Source organism: Gouania willdenowi, chromosome 9, assembly GCF_900634775.1.
Source record: "Gouania willdenowi chromosome 9, fGouWil2.1, whole genome shotgun sequence".
Classification (NCBI taxonomy): domain Eukaryota; kingdom Metazoa; phylum Chordata; class Actinopteri; order Blenniiformes; family Gobiesocidae; genus Gouania; species Gouania willdenowi.
In genome coordinates, this window is record NC_041052.1 from 32835151 (window position 1) to 32855382 (window position 20232).

The following is a 20232-nucleotide window of genomic DNA, read 5'->3' on the forward strand; positions in this document are numbered from 1 at the left end:
TACTTTTAATGCATTTTTGCTACATTACCTTAATTTCTAACACTTCTCTATCAAATTTTCCACTTTCAAGACATTTTTGGAATTATAAACCCTTTCCACCACTTTTCCCACCAAATGTCGCATTTGTTGACCAATTATTGTCACTTTGAACCACTGTCAGTTTCTGGCCACTTTAATTTGCAACTTTCAACCGATTTCTGTGGTTTTTAAATACCCATTTCACAACCTTTTCAATCATTTTTGGCCAATTTTAACCCTTTTATTTCTGATTAAAACAATGATTTACATCTTTAAGATGATATATACTATGGTGCAAATAATTATAAACTTCCTGGATAACAGTAGATATTATTCAGATAAATAAATAAATGTGGTTATCACAGATTCATAGAACAATGGACCATCATTTTGCTGACTTTGTAAATGGGCCCCAAAAATCTCTCCCCTTTATTCCCCCTTATAGATAACCCTGTCTCTACATGACTGTTCTTCAATGTTCATGTCTGTGTTCAACCACCTTCAGGTACAGTGGGGGTCACCCGTCTCTAGATCCTTTATTTTGGGGGTCGCGGGCTGAACAATGTTGAGAACCACTGCTTTAAAGAATGCTAACCCTTTCACTTAAAAATGTATTAAAAATATTATTTTGATTTCCAAATATCAAATGTCTTTGAGGGTAAATCTGAGGTCAAATTTGTTTTAATAATCAACAAAGGAATCAATTCAAAGTCACGTGACTTTCATTAAGGTTTGAGCGTCTAAATGTGAATTTAACGTTTCAGAATATAATCTTGAATTCCACAAAAATACTAAGAAATAATAATATAAATCTCTGCTTCTGACATAGAGCTTCTCACAATGTGGGTCGGGAACCAAAAATGTGACTTGGTTTCTGTGAGTCGAGCAAAGGGAACAAAAAAGAAAGAAAAAATGTAAATATTAAGTCAGAAATATACTTTATAAGATAAAATAAAGTTTTCTTATGATAGATATAATCAAACTGGCACTTAGCGCGTTGGATCATTCGCACGTTTGTCATTAAGAAATATAAAATACAAATGAGGTATGCGTCAAATCTCTAATTTGGTGAAGGTGGATAGCTTTTCAAAATAAAACTCAGTTGGACTGATAAAGAGCAACATAAAGTTCACGGTGATAAACATTTAAGTCATGGCGTCGTTTTCGAAAAACGCAGGATGTGGATTTTTGTCCCCGCCCACAAACGGCGCGATACGCTCAAACGTAACATGTTGCTTTGTTTGTTTGTGTGAGTGTGTGTGTGTGTGTTTACAATCTGTCTTCATCTTCCTGTTTACCTCTGAGTCCTTGGTCTGCGTGAATACATAATCTCAGTGTGACAAAGGGACGTCGGATTGAAGGACGAACATTTGTCTGGTCTCCCTTAGAGCGTGTGAATTTAATCTATCACTTTATTCCACACACTGAAGCACTCGTCTGTTTTTTAAGGTTAAAGATTGAATGGAAAAAACAAAGCGGAGCGAGTTTAGTCTGAAGTCAGTTTCACAAAGAAAAAAAGGTGGAACGTGGGAAGGAAAAGACTCTTAAAAATGACTCGTTTTTTACCAACAAACCTTCTGAAAATGAAGCTACAAAACCTGTTGTTCAAAGTGCTCAATGGCCCAGTAAAAAGTCCCATCCCGGGATGTGACGTCAACCTTCCCTGCAGTAGGAGTGGAGACCGTCTGGCTGTGACATCACGGGTACAGGTGAGAACTGGGATGTTGGGGAGTTGGAGGGGGTCAGTGGGGGGTGGATGTGAAATGCTAAAAAACAGGCTAGAAAATCCAGTTTGGGGCGATCACACGATAAAGCTCTACAGATGCGGGAATGCGTGCAGCTCATGCGCACGCCCGCTTGGCGTGCAACATCTCGATGAGCAGGTTGTTGCAGGGCACCTCCCCGCTCAGGTGCATGTAGCACAGGTAGTCCTCAGCCTGCGTGCTGAGCGCGCGCAGCTCCGGCAGCCGCACTACCAGCTGGCTGAACTTCTCCTGGAACTGTGGGTAGGTGGAGAGCGCATACTCCAGCAGGGCCCCGTTCACCTGCTCCTGGACCCCCTCCACGAAGGCCTGGTTCTCCAGCAGCTTCACGTCTGCACACACGGAACGGGAGAGCTCTCAGTTGGTTTCAAACATTAAAGGACAACCCACCACCAATCACTCACGAGCCCCACAAATGGAGCGAGTTGCTGGCTCTCTCAATGTTTTCACACATTTTTATGAAACCCCCAGCCTGGCAATAAGCCACACCCACTTCCTTACTTTTTGTAAGACAGTGGGTATGAGCATGCGGCTGTTTCCGACACCGAGCCAATCAGAGCCGTACGGAGAGAACAGGGTACAGGGCACAAGCGAGCACCACCGGCACGGATCATTTTGAAATTTATAATAAAGTAAATCTAAATTTGTTTTTTTTGTTGTAGTTTTGTTGTTTTTATTGTTGTTCCAGCTTTACTTTAAAGCTAAAAGTTATTTTTTGAATTGATGAAGGTGATATAGGGTTAATAATGCTTGGTATAGGTCCTCCACTAATAAATACTCACAGACACTGTATAAACAATAAATTGAGCATAGCGTAAGTTCAGGCAGGCCGCGGACGTCAAGCCAGCCACACCCTTCAATCAACCAACAGCCCAGATTGGCTCCCTATTGGCCAAAGCATGCAGGATGCACTACTTAAACAGTGTCAGCTGCCTCATACCTCCTCAGCAAGCATATCACAACCCACCCCCACCCCAACTCCTCCAGGTCAGTATTTATCCAACTAACTGGGTGTCATTTCCGGTGTTTGGAATAACGGCGTTTGAAATAACGGCGTTAGGTAACAGTGTTTTTTTTTTTTCAGCAACGGGGTAATCTAATTACTTTTTACGTCGTTACAACACCGTTAACGATACTGAACGTTAAATGCGGTGCATTACATGCATTGATTGAAAAAACTGTTTTCTGAAAGCAGCTGTATTGAGGAGGTGGGTTAAAAACAAGGTGAGAGATTATGATTGGCTAAGGCTGCGTCATGTTTCATGGTAGCCAATCAGAGCCAGTGTTTTTACACACGCGCCACACACACAACCACTACAGATTTGATGAAGCAGCAGAGATGGCGAGCGTGGAGCAGTCCAATGAAAAGTTGGCATTTTTAAGATGGCGATACAAACACTACTTTAAATTAATTATGGTCAAAGGCAAGAACGTACATGTGAAGTGTTCATTATATCCAGGAGAGAAGACTTTGTCGACATCCGTTGTAAGCAACTCAAATTTAATGAAGCACCTCACAACGACACACGCATCTAAAAAATCTGAATTTTTTGACATTTGGCAACTTTTTTTTTTACAGCAACGCAAATAGTTACTTTCCTTGGTAATGAGTTACTTTTATTATAGAGTAATTCAATTACTAACTCAGTTACTTTTTGGAACAAGTAGTGAGTAACTAATTACTTTTTTAAAGTAACGTTCCCAACACAGGTCCTTTTGTTGTCATTAAAGCAGAACTAAGTAACTTTTTCAGCTTCATAAAACCATCTCGTAGTAACTGTGAGGGCAAGTGTTTAGATGCGAGTTTAGAAGTTAAAGGAGACCACATGGACACAGAGATTTAGGACACTCTATCCATGCAACAGCTAATGGATTTTAGCTGTAAAAGAGTACATATTTACTTCGTGATTGACGTAATCAGTAATGTAACTGAGGTAAAGTAACTAATTTTCAGTAACTAGCAAAGGACTGCCATGCAAGGCGCTAGTCGACCACTGGGAGCAACTTTGGGTTCAGTGTCTGGGATCGAACCCCCAACCTCTCGATCAGAAGACGACCCTCTACCACCTGAGCCACAGTTCAACTTAGGCTGAATGACTATCATGGTTGGGACCAGGTTTTGTTCTGGATAAGATATGAGCGAGTACTAAAGTCCCGCCTCCTGACCAATCAGTTCTCTTAGAAAACGACCTGTCCAATAAAAGGAGGATCATTGTGAACACGTCTCTATGTGGATCTGATGTGACGCTGACAGGAGAGAGAATATTTATCCTTTCATTTAACCATGACATCCTATAGGAAACATATAGAATTATATCTGATGGACTGACCTACATAAGTCAGCTGATCAGTGGCGGCTGGCCCATAGGGGGCGCTGGGGCGCCGCCCGCCCATTTAAGAGGGAGGAAAATGTAAAATATATTTTTTACAAATTCAGTTATAAATGTCGGTTTTACCCACTAGTGTTTGCCTATATGCAATATAAATTATATAAACTACAATTCCCACCTACTGACATTCATTTGCATGTGAATGAATGAATCATTTATGTCACAGGGCACTTTTCAAATCAGAAAAATAGCCAATTGGCCAAAATAAATGGCCAATCAGAGTCGCAGAATTTTAGGATCCTGGGGCGCTGAAAATTCCACCCCAAGGTATGGCCCATTTCTGCCAGTAAAAAACAACAACCCAGGAATAATAAAATAATAATTTTAAATTCTCAAGTCATAAATATGAGATATCTCACAATTGTTACTTAAGATTTCTTTATTATTATTACTTTTTGTAGTTTTTATTTATTTTGTAACTGGTAAAAATGGGCTTCTAAACAAAGCACCTGAGGAGCAGAAGCTCTGCTTGTGCGTCAATCAGCGGGATGATGATGACGATGACGATGATTTAATGAACGAGGAGCAGCTTTGTGCACTTTGGAACTTCAAGTCGTGCTTTTCACACAGTATGAGCACAAGGCTGTGTTTGACGTAACAGAGCTTCATTTAACGGCTCTACAATGAGAGAGGTTTTTTCTTAGGAATATTATGACAAAAGATGGCCTCAATGCTCTGGCTATTCTCTCAATAGAAAGAATAAAACCTAAGACGAGACATCACTGATTTTAACACCAGAGTCATTGAGAAATGATCCACTCAGAAAGACAGACGAGCAAATAATAACTGTCCATCCCTCCTCTCACTCATCATATTACACCAGTGATGTGCAGTCAGGGTAGGCAAATTAGGCAATGCCTACCTAAGGGTGAATTGCTATTTTGATTATTTGTTTTAATTATGATGTAATTATAAATTATTTATTTTTCCATTTCCAATTGCCTACAGTACCTATAAGTTTGAAAGTGTCAGCATTTTGTGCGTTTCATAGCCCAAATTACTAAACAGCGCTATATCCTGGAACGGCTGCAGTCTCACTCCGCTGTAAGGCAGGAGGTCGCCACGCCCCCTCCCAAAAGCACACGGCTGCTCTGCCTCTGTTCCCATAGCGTGTTTTTATGTGTTTGCGCATGCGCAGTCAGTTCCCCAAGCTCAGACCAACACCTGAGCTACCAGACCTTCAGCAAAGGTAAGGTCAGAAAATGTTTCATACTTTCCACAGTGAATGGTACAAAAGGAAGGATTGACTTTGTGGATGCTCCTCACTGAGGCTGTTCCGAGTTGTTGTCATTTTCTCTGTGTTTCTGTGTTTCCAACACAAACAACGGATGCGCTGCCGTGTCATGAGATATATCTTGTTGGGAGAGTATGGAGGCTATATTAAATAATTATTCATGTTTCTTTAATGGTGTTTTATGATGTTGATTTTGTTAGATGCTAAATGCTTGTTCATGTGGATCTTGTTGGGTTTTTTCTTTCTTATTATGAATTTTAAATTGCTTTATACAAATAAAGTTGATTTGAAATGAATTAACACTTGCCAACAGAAACATGAAATTGTCATTGTTGGTCTCGATTTGCAATGTGCCTACCCAACCCTAGTGGTCACGGCACGTCACTGTATTACACTCAGCCTTAGAAACACTAACATCACTCGTGTGTATAGATTCAGCTGATCATAGATAGCTGTTGATTATTGTATTTAAAACCCTTCCTTTCTAAAGCATGCATGGAGCGTTATTGTTGAAAATTGTTCATTTACTTATCTGTGAAACTGGTGATTGTGAGGAGATTAAATCATTAATGTTAATCAGTTGTCGTCTGACTACTGATTTGAATTCTTATACTGGACAGCTAGGGATGACCAGCCCCCCCAAGAATATTTCTCACCAGCCGCCACTGCAGCTAAAAAAAAACCTGCTTGTGTCAAATGCTTTAAGACTGATATAGACTGAAATAATTAATTAACTGATTTATTCAAGTATTCGGTGGTGATGCTGAGAGCCTTAGTCTTCTAAGATAATATAAAACACACATATATTCCACTTTATGATGTAGGCTGATCTGTATGAACACAGCATCAGAGCCACAGAGAAGGTAAAAGTGAAAGTGAAACTCATCAGAGTGTTTATTCTTGGTTTATAATCTCGCTAATTTACGCATTAACACTCATCAATTCCTGCATTCATTGCTTGCTGCTTTTACTGCAGAAAAAGTGTTCATTTGGTCTGAATTATTGATTTTAATTCTTAATATTTTTTTAAAATTATTCCTCAATTGTGATGTCAATTGCTTTTTCATTTCTCTGTGATTGTGATTGGTCTGACGCTGTAATCTCCTCCTCTGTCACAAGAGCATGCACGTAGCGAGGCTGAAATCACCTTGCTCAACTTAGCGAGTTGTAATGAAGATTCGTAGGACAGCTTCTGTCTGACGGAGAATGTTTGGTTAGTTGCAGCCCGCTAACGGAGATTAATCCAGGATGTAATTATCTAGATTTGTAGTATAGGCCCAAAATGACTCCAAAAAAACAGAAAGCAAAAACGAAAAGAATCCTACACAAAACCCCAAACACAATTAAAATACACAAAACAACAGAAAAAAACACAGAATTACTCCAAAAACACTACAAAATAACCACAACAAAAAACAAAAATTACAAAAAACAATAACATGAAAACAAGGACATAAAAACATGCAAAATGACTAATTTTTTTTTACAAAAGTAACTCAACACAAATATACATAAAAAACCACAAAATTACTACCAAAAAACTGAAAACAATAACAAAAATTCACAAATTTACAAAAACCAACAAGGACCTGTACTACGAAGCTGGATTTCCTCTTATCGCACTAGCTCCCGCTATTTATTCGGTGTGTGCTGTACTACGACCACGGCTAAGTCACCGTGGTAACTTAGCCTAAACACCTAACCTTGCTCAGATTGGATTTTTCGTTTCAACGTGAAACGTAAAAAATTATGGATTTTCAAATGATAAAAAATAATCAGAGTTGTTGAAAATGAACAGATTTTCTGAGTGTACATTATAGTGTGTGTGTGTGTGTGTGTGTGCCCTCAGAATGGACGGGCCTTTCAGCATCAGCTGAGTCCGTCTCGTGGAAATCCATTCACGCCGTAATTAAATCCTTTGAATCAATGTTTTCAAGCATCTTTTGAAAAGCGCTTCAAGGCAATTAAAGGAGTCCTGACGAGGCTGACTCCCGGGATGAAGGCGAGCAGGGACGGAGCCACAGCTTCCCCGCCTGAGACGAGTGCTCTCTGGGCTCTAAAGCTCTTTGTGACGGCGAACACTTGTGGGAATTTGCGGCGACCGCGTCAATGCTCTCTCCATCTGCACGAGCCTCGCCGTCATAGCTCAGGCTCGTCCATTACGGTGCCTTTGAATGCCATTAGTGGACAAAGGAGGTGGATGTCTTTGTCACAAACTGGCTTTTGTGGGGGCTGGAAAATTTAATTAAGTGAGTTTATGACGGTGAAAAGGGTCGTTTAGGAAAACACTCGTTCCCTGTTGGATAAATAGGAACTAAATGTCACATGTCAACAAAAATAATGCCTTTCAAATTGACGGCCTTCAAAGAAGACGATTCCTGCATCCCAGCATGGAAACCCAAATGAAAAGGATGTCAGGAGGACTGAAACTGTAGGGCTTAAAGCAGGAAATGTCTAATGTTGACTTTAATGCAGATATCCAATACTTTCCAACTCTCAACCTCTAATTCCAGTAACAACAAATCCCTCATGGATCTCCAAAGACAAAAAAGACTGTTAATGTATTGTTCTCCTCATTTTAACATTTTGAAAAAGACCATTCATTACAACTATTTGTGGTGTTCCCCAAAGTGCCATATTAGTCCTACTACTTTTCTACTCATACTTTATTTTAAAGCTTCTGAAATGTTTAAATGAAGCAAAAATTCCAAAATGGTAAATAACAGACATTAACTACTTTATTAAAGTCAAGCAAAACTTGTACACTATTCACAAAATTCACTGCAACATCTTAATGGCATTCCCCAAGCGGTGCTATTAGGCCCACTACTCTCTATATACAGTATACTTGCATCTACTGTATATATAATATACATGTAATATTCTATCTTTGTTTTCTGCAGATTAATTATATCCATACAATATGTTCTGATGAAATATAATGTCCTTATAAGGGCATGAAAGGTTCCCCAAAAATTCTAGACTTCACCAAAAAAACCCAAACTTTAAACCGTAACTAATTAGTGCTGATTTTGTTGGCTATAATCATTCTTCTGACTAAATCTATGGACTAAATGCAAACAAATGCAGATGAATAAAACAAGGACTAAAACACATGAGATGAGCCCTTGAATGCACATGCTATATTTATTTTTTTAATTAATCTAACATTAACCAATCAATGACTTTTCTGTAATAGTTCTTACTTGTGTTCATTTTAACCAATAAATAATCCCGATAATATCACAATAGAGTTTACACCAAATGCTGAAGAAGAAGAAGACAAATGAGAAGACGAAGAAGAAGAAGAGGAAGAAAAATGTAAAAAGAAAGAAGAAAGCCACACCCCGACTCAGCCTCGGCCCGTTGCTAAGGAAACCAAATCAAAGCTCAACGCACGTGACTCTAAACCATCCACCGCTCGTGTCACTACAAACCTTAAGCACTTCAACAGAGCGTTAACTTACTTACTAATTCAGTCGATGAAGGATTCTTCTAACTTGTCTTTGACTAAACATGTTAATGGATTCAAACTAGACTGAGATTCCATGCTAACACTGACATAAATGATTTATTGTTAGAGCTTATTTATGTGGAAGGGGGCGGGACTTGATGGGAAACGAGCCAATCAGAAGTCATCTCTGAGTGGGAAATAAAGAGTTTGTGATGAGGCCTACACCAGCTGGTAAACAGGTAGGCGCTAACTCTACGCTCTGGGACTCACTTGGGTTGAACAGCAGGAGGAATTTTAGACAGGCGATCTCTCGGCGGTCCACCTGCAGGGCCCTCAGCCTCGCCGCCAGCTCCTGTCCTCTCTGAACCAACCCAGAGAGAGTGGCTTCAGCCTGGGAGAGGATGGACGAGAGCTCCACCTGAAAGCACACGGTAGGCAGCGTTACCTTTTATTTATTTATTTATTGTTTGTTTTTGTACTTTTAGTAGGATTATGTCAAAAGCATTCCATTTTGGAGGGAATTTGAATGAATATCATGATTCTGGATCAGTTTGAATAATCTCTCATCACAGACCTTTTTCACAATAACCGGAAATATGAAATCGCAGTGTATGCAAACCTCGGGTAAAATGCCGACACAACAGAAAACTGGGCAATTTAAAGAGGATCAGACAGTCTACACAACTTCCATTGTGGATTTACATATCCTACGTAAAGATTTAGCTGAACAACTCTACCCGTCTTCATTGGAGTCACAGGAATCTGTGACAGCATTGAGGAACACAGGTAATTATCAAAGACGTTTTATTTCTTAACAATGACCATGTTAGTGTTAGCCTTCGCTAAGCTACTTAGCTTCGACTACGCGTGTATAAGTACAGCAGAAAAAGGCAATAAGTTTGATATGTTTGTTTATCATTCTAGATGCTCTAGGGGTTGACTGTCTGTGCACGTCCATGATTGCGCTGCTGCTGGGACTCAATACTACCACAACATCAGCCCAAGTTTGTGTCAAACGTACGTGCGTCCCGATGTCATTCCATCCATCTATATTTGGACCAATGACTTACTGTGTGTCTTTGTTGTTTACCCGTTGCCCTGCCCTGACCACAACAGGAAGTAGGTTTCCACTGCAATTGCGTATTTCCGGTACAAAATACGGAAGTTGTGAATAAGGCCTATTGGCAAAAATTTGAAAACATAATATCTCGATTTTTAACTGACCAATCTTTATGGAGTTTGTTGCTATGTTGGGTCTGTTCCTCAACTAGACGAAATGGCAATTAAAATGCTAAAACACTCAAAATGACAGAAAAACACACCAAATGACTAAAAAAGATATGAATCGATAATAGAAAACACAAAAAAAATATTTTTTAAATACACAAAATTACTCCAAAAATACACAAAACCACAAGAAAAAGGACAGAGAAATACACAAATTAATAACAAAAACACACAAAATTGCAATTAAAATGCTAAAATACTGAAAACAACAGTTCCAAAACGTTCCAAAAGACTAAAAAATATGATTCAACAACAGAAAACAAAAACAAATCGACAGAAAAAACACACACAAAGCCTTTGTTGTTACCTGTGTTAATGCTCAGGTTGGTCTTTATTCTAATGCTAATGATAAGGTGGCCGTGCTGGATTAGACCAGCACCATGTGCTATTTCATCTGAACACAGCTGAACTGTGACGGCCTTCGCTAGGGAGCAGATATTCATCTCAACTTTGAACACAGTTTGTTAACGTTTGGAAAGGATTAAAAGAAGCTGCTGAAACACTTCCAGCACCTTCCTTTGCTTTGTTGGGCTGGTCTATAATTAGACGGGGCGGTGTGAGGGAGTCATACCTCCTGGCCGGTCACCAGCAGGATGCTGTCCTCCTTTCCGTGCTGCACTTGTCTAAAAATGTGATCCAGGACCAACAGCTCGGACCAGCAGTTGTGGAGCAGCTTCATCTGATCTCCCACCTTCAGGAAACACAGCAGACAGAGGAGGACGAGGAAGAGGAGGAGGAAGAGGAGGAGGAAGAGGAGGAGGAAAAGGAGGAGGAAGAGGTGAGCAATGAGGAAGCAGACATGAGGACCTGCTGACACTGTGTTTCACAGACAATCATGATATAGAAATATATAAATAAACAGACAAGAAAACAAATACAAATAACTGGAGGAAGAAAAATAGAAAAGAAAAACAGACAAACCAAAAAAAAGAATGAATTAAAATTTGAAAATTTTATATGTATACATAAATTCAATACATCTAAATAATAAATAAATAAATAAATACATGACTGGATGAAGAAAAAAAAGAGGAAGAACAGAGACCAAAATTATTCAAAAAATAAATGTAATTAATGAATAGAAAATCATTCATCATTCATCAATAAGGAATAAGCAAGGAATTGAACAAATTTTAAAAAGCAAATAACAAACTAGATCTATAAATGTACAGAAAACTATTTTAAATTAAATGAATAAATATAAATGAAAACTAAAAATAAAAGTCGCATGCCGTCGGTTGTTGATGAAACTTTCTCATCTTTGCATTTTAACATGTGATAAACAATGTTACTGCAATAGTTGAACTAGAAATCAAGCTCCAGGACTAAAACTTAGAACCTCGTCTTTATTTTATCAGGTGATCTGTAGTAGTTTCTATGAAATGCTGAGAAAAGTAAAGCTTCTTTGTTTTCCACTGGTTATTCTTGTTATTTTTATATAAACATTTATTTTCTTAATAACTGGCTGACGACAAACTTCTGACAGTAACAAATAAAGTATTATTATTGCATGTAATTATATGTTTTGAACACGTGCAGGTTCACTGAAAGCAGGGCCATGTTTGGGTTCAGACCCACAGGATGAAAACCACAAATTTAGAGCTACTTTGTTATTATTTTGCAGACGAGAAGAACTAAACATTAGAACGAGACACTTCTGTCAGTAACCAATCACAGGCTGTGTAAGTCACATGTTCCCACAGTTCAATGAGAATTAGTGCTCGCAGACTTTTTGACTGAATTTTACTGTATCATGTGATCAGTCAGCGACTCTTCACTGAGAGGAAGTGCACGAGGTCACGGAGACCTCTGACTTCCTTAATCACACACGCCAACACACCCCCGCCGTGTGTGTGTGTGTGTGTGTCCTACATGATTGGAGCAGCTGCTGATTGATGGACTGACAGTAACTCTGTTAGATAAATGTGTCCACGCTGCGTCCTTCACTCTGCAGAGCATATTACTGCACCACAGCTGGGGCCACACACACACACACACACACACACACACACACACACACACACACACACACTTGTCTTTATAGTCACTTCATCTCTTTGCCCGCCCCATATTTCAGTGACACTGGTGACAGACTGTGTGATGAGTTCATTCAGGACTTCAGACATCACGATGCTCCACATCTTAACACCACAACAACACAATATCACAACAACACAACATCTCGACTGAGGGGAGCCTCAGAGTCACAGTCAGTCCTTTAAACCAGTGGTTCTCAACCTTTTTAGCCTGTGACCCCCTATAATAAAGGTTCCAGAGACCGGGGACCCCCACTGTACCTGAGGGTGGTTGAACACAGAAGAACAGTCATGTGGCGACAGGTCCATCTATATTTTTGGAGCCCATCCATAAAGTCAGCAAAATGATGATCCATTGTTCTATGAATCTGTGATAACCACATTTATTTATTTAATTTATTTATAATATCCACTGTTATCCATGAAGATTAGTCTTATTTGCACCATAGTATATAGTCTTCTTAAAGATGTAAATCCTTGTTTTAGTCAGAAAAAAAATGGGTTAAAAGTGACCAAAAATGGTGGAAAAGGTGGTGAAATTGGATTTTAAAAACCAGAGAAATTAGTTAAAAGTTTCAAATGAGAGTGGTCAAAAATGGACCGAAAAAAGGTTCAAAGTGTCAGTATATTGGCCCTAAAAGTGGCATAAATGGGGGGAGAAGGGGTTGGGTTAATTTATTTTAAAAAGTAGAAACAATTAATTTAAAATGTCAAATAATTAGCATGACAAATCGTGAATGTGGTTACATTGGTACAAATAAGCATGATATATGGTGGAAAAAAAGGTAAAAGTGATAAAAACATGACAGTAATTGGTCGACTTTAGGTGGAAAAGTGGTGGAAAAGGTTTATAAGTGCTGAAAATGTCGAGAAAGTTAAAAAAAAAGGCAGAAAAGGCATTGAAATTTGGCAGAAATGGGAGTAGTGTAAAGCAAAAATAATAAAATATGGCAAGAAAAAGGGATGAAAATAGGTTAAAATAGGGCAAGTTTGGTGGAGTTGCAGAAAAGGGTAAAAATAAGCAAAAATGGGCTCAAATTGTTCAAAAAATATTCTTCGTATCTTGAAGGCATCTGGTGACCCCCTTCCAGTGTCTCGTGACCCCAAACGGGGTTCTGACCCCAAGGTTGAGAACCCCTGTTTTAAACATCATGTGCCCAAAATGCTGAAACCAAGGTCTTTTCTCTTGAATCATGAAGTAATTGATAAAGTTTGATGGAAATAAAAACAAATACCAAGTAACTGGGTTGCCAAATTGGGCAGATTAAAGTTTGTTACCGGAGGTGGGTTTTGTTCATCAGTTTTTAGGTTTTATGTTTAGATTCACAAGCAAGTCCCGCCCACCCTTTTTAATTGGCTAATTGCTACCAGTGTGGGTAGCAGGGTAATTAATTTACACAATGACTTATTGATCAATATTGGCAAATGTACTGATGACTCCAAAAACACATAAAACTACAGCAAAATGACTAAACGTAACTAAAAAATACACCACAACAAAAAAGCACAAAATAAACTGAAAAACACACAAAACGATGGAAAAAAAAAAAACAGGAACAGATTTTTTCTGTTCCAAAGGAAATAAACAGATCTATTCTCAATATGTCTGTGTCGAATTAAGGGAACAGACCTATTCTTTATCCTGTATATCCGTGAAAAACGGCAGTAACAGATCTATTCTTAATATGTCTGTGAAAAAACAAAGGAAGAGATCTACTTGTTATACGTCTGTGACAAATGGCAGTAACTGATCTATTCTTAATATGTCTGTAAGAACAGGAATGGAAAGGAACAGATCTATTGTTTCTCTATCTGTGATGATGGACAGAAACAGATCTATTGTTTGTATGTATGTGACAATGGAAAGGAACAGATCTATTCTTTATACATCTGTGATGATGGAAAGGAACACATCTATTGTTTGTTTATCTGTGATGATAGAAAGGAACAGATCTATACTTAATACACCTGTGATGATGGAAAGGAACATACCTATTGTTTAAACATCTGTGACAAATGACAATAACAAATCTACAAATTATTTGTCTGAGACAAATGAAAGTTCAGGTTCTATTCAGGTCGTAACAATGTAGGCGAGCTCAGAGGAGCGCCGACATTCCCGCGTTATCGCCTGCCTGGAATGTGATGGTGCAGCAGCTCCTCGGACACAGATCTGCTCATCTTTGTTCTCAATGAGCTCAGAACGTGTGAGCGAGGATTCACATCACAACTTTCACCTGAAGGAAGATTCTGCATCGTTCCTCAGCGCTGTGATTCAGCCAGGGAAGAAAACGGCAACACGTGGCCTGGGGGCCACATACGGCCCTCACTCTAATTTTTTGTGGCCCCAAAAGTAAACTCACAAAATGACTCCAAAAGCACAAAATAAGCAAAAATAAATACACATAATGACTCAAAAATCCCCCATGATGATGACAAAATATAAACATATAAATATAAATAAAAGACACAAAATGACTCCAAAAAAGTAGAAAATGAAATGACAGAAAAGTATACAATATACAAGTATACAATGTGACAACAAAAAAATTTACAAAATGACCACAAAATATACAAACACAAAAAGCACACAAAATAAAAAAAAAAATATACAAAATGACAACAAGAAATACACAAAACAAAAATGAAAATACACAATGTCCAAAAACCAAAACTAAAACACACACATATTGGTCATTATTCTCAATGTTTACATGAATATTGATAATGTGACCCTAAGATCAAACACAATCACATGTTTGTGGCCCCGCTGTGAAGACGTAATTGTATACTTGAGATAGATTATAGTCCTTAATAAATATGAAATGTAAACAGTCTAATCTCTGTATTCATTATTAATCCAAACAGAAAAACAACAAAACATCACTTAGTAAACTAAATATAAATTAAAAGGTGTGAAACAAACTGATTCACGTCACTCGTCAACCGTCTACGTTTATGAAAGTGAAGGAGTTTCTTTCATTTCAGCAACAAAACCTTTACATTAACGGTGATGTTTTTCTGATTCTCTGAATGAAACACAGGTCAAGGCTTAAATAGATGTTTGGTAGAAGATTAATAAGAACCCTTAATAAAGTCCTCAATGTGCACTGAAACACTGATTTCATCAGTTTCTTTACTTTTTTATCTCAGGAACTGGAAACCACACAGTGGGAACACTTGAGAATGGACAAATGTCAATGTACGCAGGTGAAACACCGCACGGACAGCTGTCCACGAGAAAATCAATACAGCAGGGGAAAAACAAAAAGAACAGCAGAAGAAGTCAAGAAATGCTGAGTTAGCAGAAAAATGGCATTCTCTGCGTGGCCTTTATTTTTCACTGCAGCCTTCTGTGAGTGGAGCTCGTTGCCAAACAATTGAGAAACAATGCAATCCTCCTGGGTTCTGCTACGCTGTTAACGATGGCTGTAACCTTTTCTTTAATGTTTCATTCACTGTTTCACCAATGCAACTTTTAGGCTGACTTGGCATTTTTTATTCAGTCAGCAGAAAGAGGGTGAGACATCCTCTGAGTATGAGAAAGTTGGAAAGTGAACGGCAGCGTCTCCATCTTTCAAACAAAGATCACTTTGTGGTGGCCAAGGTTTTGTTGCTTTATATTGATTTATCTGTGAGGAGAGCACAGACGCTGCCTGTCTGTCACCATCAGACCACTGATACATTAGATATCAACAAGACGTCCACACCTACACATACAGCAACACACGCCTCACAAAAGCCAAACTATGCAGAAAAACTGCGAAGAAATGTTGGATTAACTGATGACATGAGCAGCAACACAAAAAACACTGATACTTTAGTGACAATTGTGGAAGTTATGACGGGTTCTAAGATACAAATTTATCCGAGAAAGTTCCAAGTACTGCCTCTAAATCAGAGATGGACAACTTTTATCACATCAGGACTACAAACGCGTCATTGTATCTGATCTGAGGGTCACACAGGGTTACACAGGAAGGCTTTGTGTGGCTTTTTGTGGTTTTGTATATTTCTTTATAATATTTTTTGTAGTTATGTATTTTTTTGTTTTGTTATTTTTCTAGATTTTTCTCTCATGTTGAGCATTTTTTTGTTGTCATTTTGTATGTTTGTATTGTGTTTTTGGAGTCATTTGTGCATATTTTTTTTTCTCATTTTGTGTATTTTTGTTGTTTTGTTTTGTAGTTATTTGAGTTTTGTTCTTGTGTCATTTTCGAGACAATTTGTGTATTTTTAGATTTGTGCAGATTATCTGCACAGATTATCATATAAAATAGCATAAGATAAGATGACAATACAAAACAATATCAGATAAAAAAGGACAGTACTCGAAAAAATTGTAAAGGATTTGAGCAAATCTCTAGAGCAGAAGAAACATAATAACGTATGATGGTATTTGAAGAAATGATCGAATGTGTGGGGGAATGAATGTGAGCATCGCCAAAACTAATAAAATGTTGCTATGCAGATGATGTGAGACTATTATTTTTACAGTAAATAAGTCCAGACAAAATGATGCTTCAAAAAATTGACAAGACAAGAGACATGAGGACAAGAGACAACATAAGAAGAGAGGGCAAGACAGGGAATAAGAAGAGAAAAGTGGAAAATATAAGATAAGACAATGGAAGAAAAAATAGGACAAGAGTAGACAAGAGAAGAGAAAGCAAGACAAGATCAAATGAGGGAAGACAAAGAAAGACTAGAAGAGAAAAGGTCAGACTAAACAATGTTGGCAAAACAAGGAATAAGAAGAGGAGAGTAGAAAAGAAAAATTAAGAAAAGGAAAGAAAAGATACAATAGTTGACAAAAGAAGAGAAAGCAAGACAAGATTAAAAAAAAAGGAAAGAAAGAAAGACAAGAAGAGAAAAGGCGAGACAAGACGAAATTGTGTGAAAGAAGCAAGCGTATGGAGGAGTAGTCCAAAGAGTCTCCAAGAACAATGTTGTTTCTATGCAGACGATGTGAGACTATACTTTTTACAGTAAATAAGACCAGACAAGATAATATTTTAGAAAAACAAAAAAGACACATGGAGTAATGGGTGAAAGCATCTCAACAACATCTGTCCCAATGCAGATGATGCAAGACTATTTATTTTAAATATGATCAGACAAGACAAGAGACGTGAGGACAGGAGAGGAAAAAAGAAGAGAAGGCCAAACACGGAATAAAAAGAGAAGAGTAGAAAAGAGAAGATAAGAAAAGGGAAGAAAAGAAAGGACAAAAGTTGACAAAAGAAGAGAAAGCAAGACAAGACTAAAAAAAAGGAAAGACAAAGAAAGACAAGAAGAGAAAAGGCGAGACAAGACAAAATTGTGTGAAACAAGCAAGCGTACGGACGAGTAGTTCAGAGAGTCTCCAAAAACATTTTGCAGATGATGTGAGAATATTCTTTTTACACTAAAAAGGACCACACAATATAATCCTTTAAAAAACACACACACACACACGGACTAATGGGTTACAGCAGGGGTGGCCAATCCTGCTCTTCAAGAGCCACTATCCAGCATGTTTTAGATGTTTCCCTCTTCCAACACACCTGATTCAAATGATTAACTCATCATCAAGCTTTGCAGAAGCCTGATAACGATCCTGGTCATTTCAATCAGGTGTGTTGGAACAGGGAAACATCTAAAACATGCTGGATAGTGGCTCTTGAGGACCAAGATTGGCCACCCCTGGGTTACAGCATCTCAACATCTGTCTTTATGCAGATGTAGTGAGACTATTTCTTTTAAATACACTCAGACAAGACAAGAGACGTGAGGACAGGAGAGGACAAAAGAAGAATAGGCAAGACAAGAAACAAGAAGAGGGGAGTAGAAAATAGAAGAGAAAACAAGGAAAGAAAAGAAAATACAGGACAAGAGTTGACAAGAGAAAGCAAGACAAGATAAAATGAGCAAAGACAAAGAAAGACAAGAAGAAAAAAGGCTAGACAAGACGGTATGGAGAAAAGAACAAGCATACAATGTTGTTTCTATGCAGATGATGTGAGACTATTTCTTTTAAATAGCATCAGACAAGACAAGAGATGTGAGGACAGGAGCAGACAAAAAAGAAAAAGAGAAAAGCCTAGATAAAACAATATTGTGAGAAAAGGGTAAGCGTACAAAGGAGTAGTTCAGAGAGTCTCCAAAAACAATGTTGTTTCTATGCAGACGATGTGAGACTATTCTTGTGAAATAAATGGGAAACTCTTCAGAGACTCCAGAATGTGCATAATGTTCCTGTACCGACACAGGACAACACCGTTGTGGAGTGTGTGTGCGACTCACCCTCAACTCCTTGAAGAAGATGCAGCTCCGCGCCCACTCCACAATAGAGAACAGCGTCTGGTCGGCCATGCGGCACATGAGGCTGAAGGTGCTGGCTTTGTCCGCGCGGCCACGCCCGCTCTGCTCCTGCTGTAGGTGAGCCACGATCTTGTTCTGCACCAGCAGCTCGTCGGGGTCACAGCGCAGCAGTTCCAGCACCAGCGGCGGGAGGCTGGGTGGCGGCGGGGGTGAGGCCGAGGGGTACATGTCAGGGTAGGGGTATCCGCTCAGGGACTCGGGGGAGCTGGTGTAGTCAGGGCACTCAGCTTTGATGGCGCGGCCAGGGAAGGCAGCGTACTGGTACTGCATGCTGAGAGGCAGGTGGGACTGCACAGCCATGCCCAGGGAAGGAGGCCCATACAGGCCCGCCTCATAGTCTGTGGGGGTGATGGGGGTCGGTGTGGAGGGCAGCAGGGTCTTGGGGATGGTGGGGAGGGGGTGCAGCGTGCCGGTGAAGCCATAGTTCGTCTGCAGGGGGGAAGCCGGCGGCAGCGGTGCGCTTCCAGCTTGAAGCCAGTCGATCGTATCAACGCCTTCTTCTGCTGCTTCAGGGCGCGGTCCCTCTTATACATCGGACCAAACTTATTCCTGCCGCCGCGCATCCGGTCTGCGCGTACCGCTGTCACACACACACACAGGGTAATTGTTAGATTTCTTAAACCACACACACACAAACAGTGAAGTACTGTATTTGTTCCTTTTATATATTTATAAATGTATTTATTTTTGCTCTCTAATAGACTGTTAAATCTAGAGCGTAAAATCAGGAAGCGATGCAGGCAGTACTCCTGCCTCCTGTAGGGGGTGCTTGTGAGCCCAAAGCTGCTGCTGCTGCTGCTTCTTCTTCTTCTTCTTCTTCTTCTTCTTCTTCTTCTTCTTCTTCTTCTTCTTCTTCTTCTTCTTCTTCTTCTTCTTCTTCTTCTTCTTCTTCTTCTTCTTCTTCTTCTTCTCAGCCTCAGAGTGAGAACATCAGCTACCATCTTAACACACATTTCAGTCCCTGAGGATCAATGCATCGCTATAAGAGATGGACAATAATATCAGCCTGTATTTGTTTTAAAATGTAATCTGTTGACATCAATGTCGGTTTATATACCAATATTTTAAAAAAAATAACTACAATTACTCTATTTTATTTACTTAAAATGAATGATGATCTTTGGTTAATTTGTTTTCTTATTTGGCATTAATAATGTTTAATGTGGAAAACATTAAAGACATAAGCTTAACATCTTAATTATGTTTAGAGACAAATAATGTGAGCTGAATTTAAAGGTTAGTCGGAAGGGGGGTCTATGTAAAGTGATGGACAATTCCAAATATCAGCAAGAAGTTAATATCGAACATCTCTAGTAAAAACCTAACATTTTTATTTAAATCAAAGCAATCAATTGGCGTCTGATGTGTTCACATAGTTCTAAATCAAAATCTGTTTTATCCCTATAATGACTTTAGTTTAATCACCAATGTCATTCATATAAATATGTACGTATCACTGATTCTTGAAGGTCAGGATACAGAAGTGGGTTAGGGTCATTTTTGATGGAGAAAATAATTTTGGGCAAATCAAGAATAAAGTCAAAATGTCAAGATTAAAGTCAAACTTTTGAAAACGAACGCAAAATACAATATTGCATTAAAAGTTCACCATATACAACAACAAAATGCTGTGTATCGATGGATGCGTTAAATTATACTGTACTTCAACATTGGGTTTATTATCACT

At 38.8% G+C, this 20232-nt stretch overlaps 1 protein-coding gene across 1 annotated transcript in view; it reads right to left on the minus strand.

Moving 5' to 3' along the window:
- Positions 1–1751: 1751 nt before the first annotated feature.
- The window catches only part of LOC114469553 (nuclear receptor subfamily 5 group A member 2-like), a 23937-nt gene continuing 5456 nt past the window's right edge, over positions 1752–20232 (minus strand). Inside the window, 5 exon segments of the mRNA XM_028457152.1 lie at positions 1752–2113; positions 9130–9277; positions 10718–10837; positions 18468–18917; positions 18920–19125. Of these exon segments, the coding sequence (XP_028312953.1) occupies positions 1860–2113; positions 9130–9277; positions 10718–10837; positions 18468–18917; positions 18920–19125 (1178 nt within the window). The 3' untranslated portion in view covers positions 1752–1859.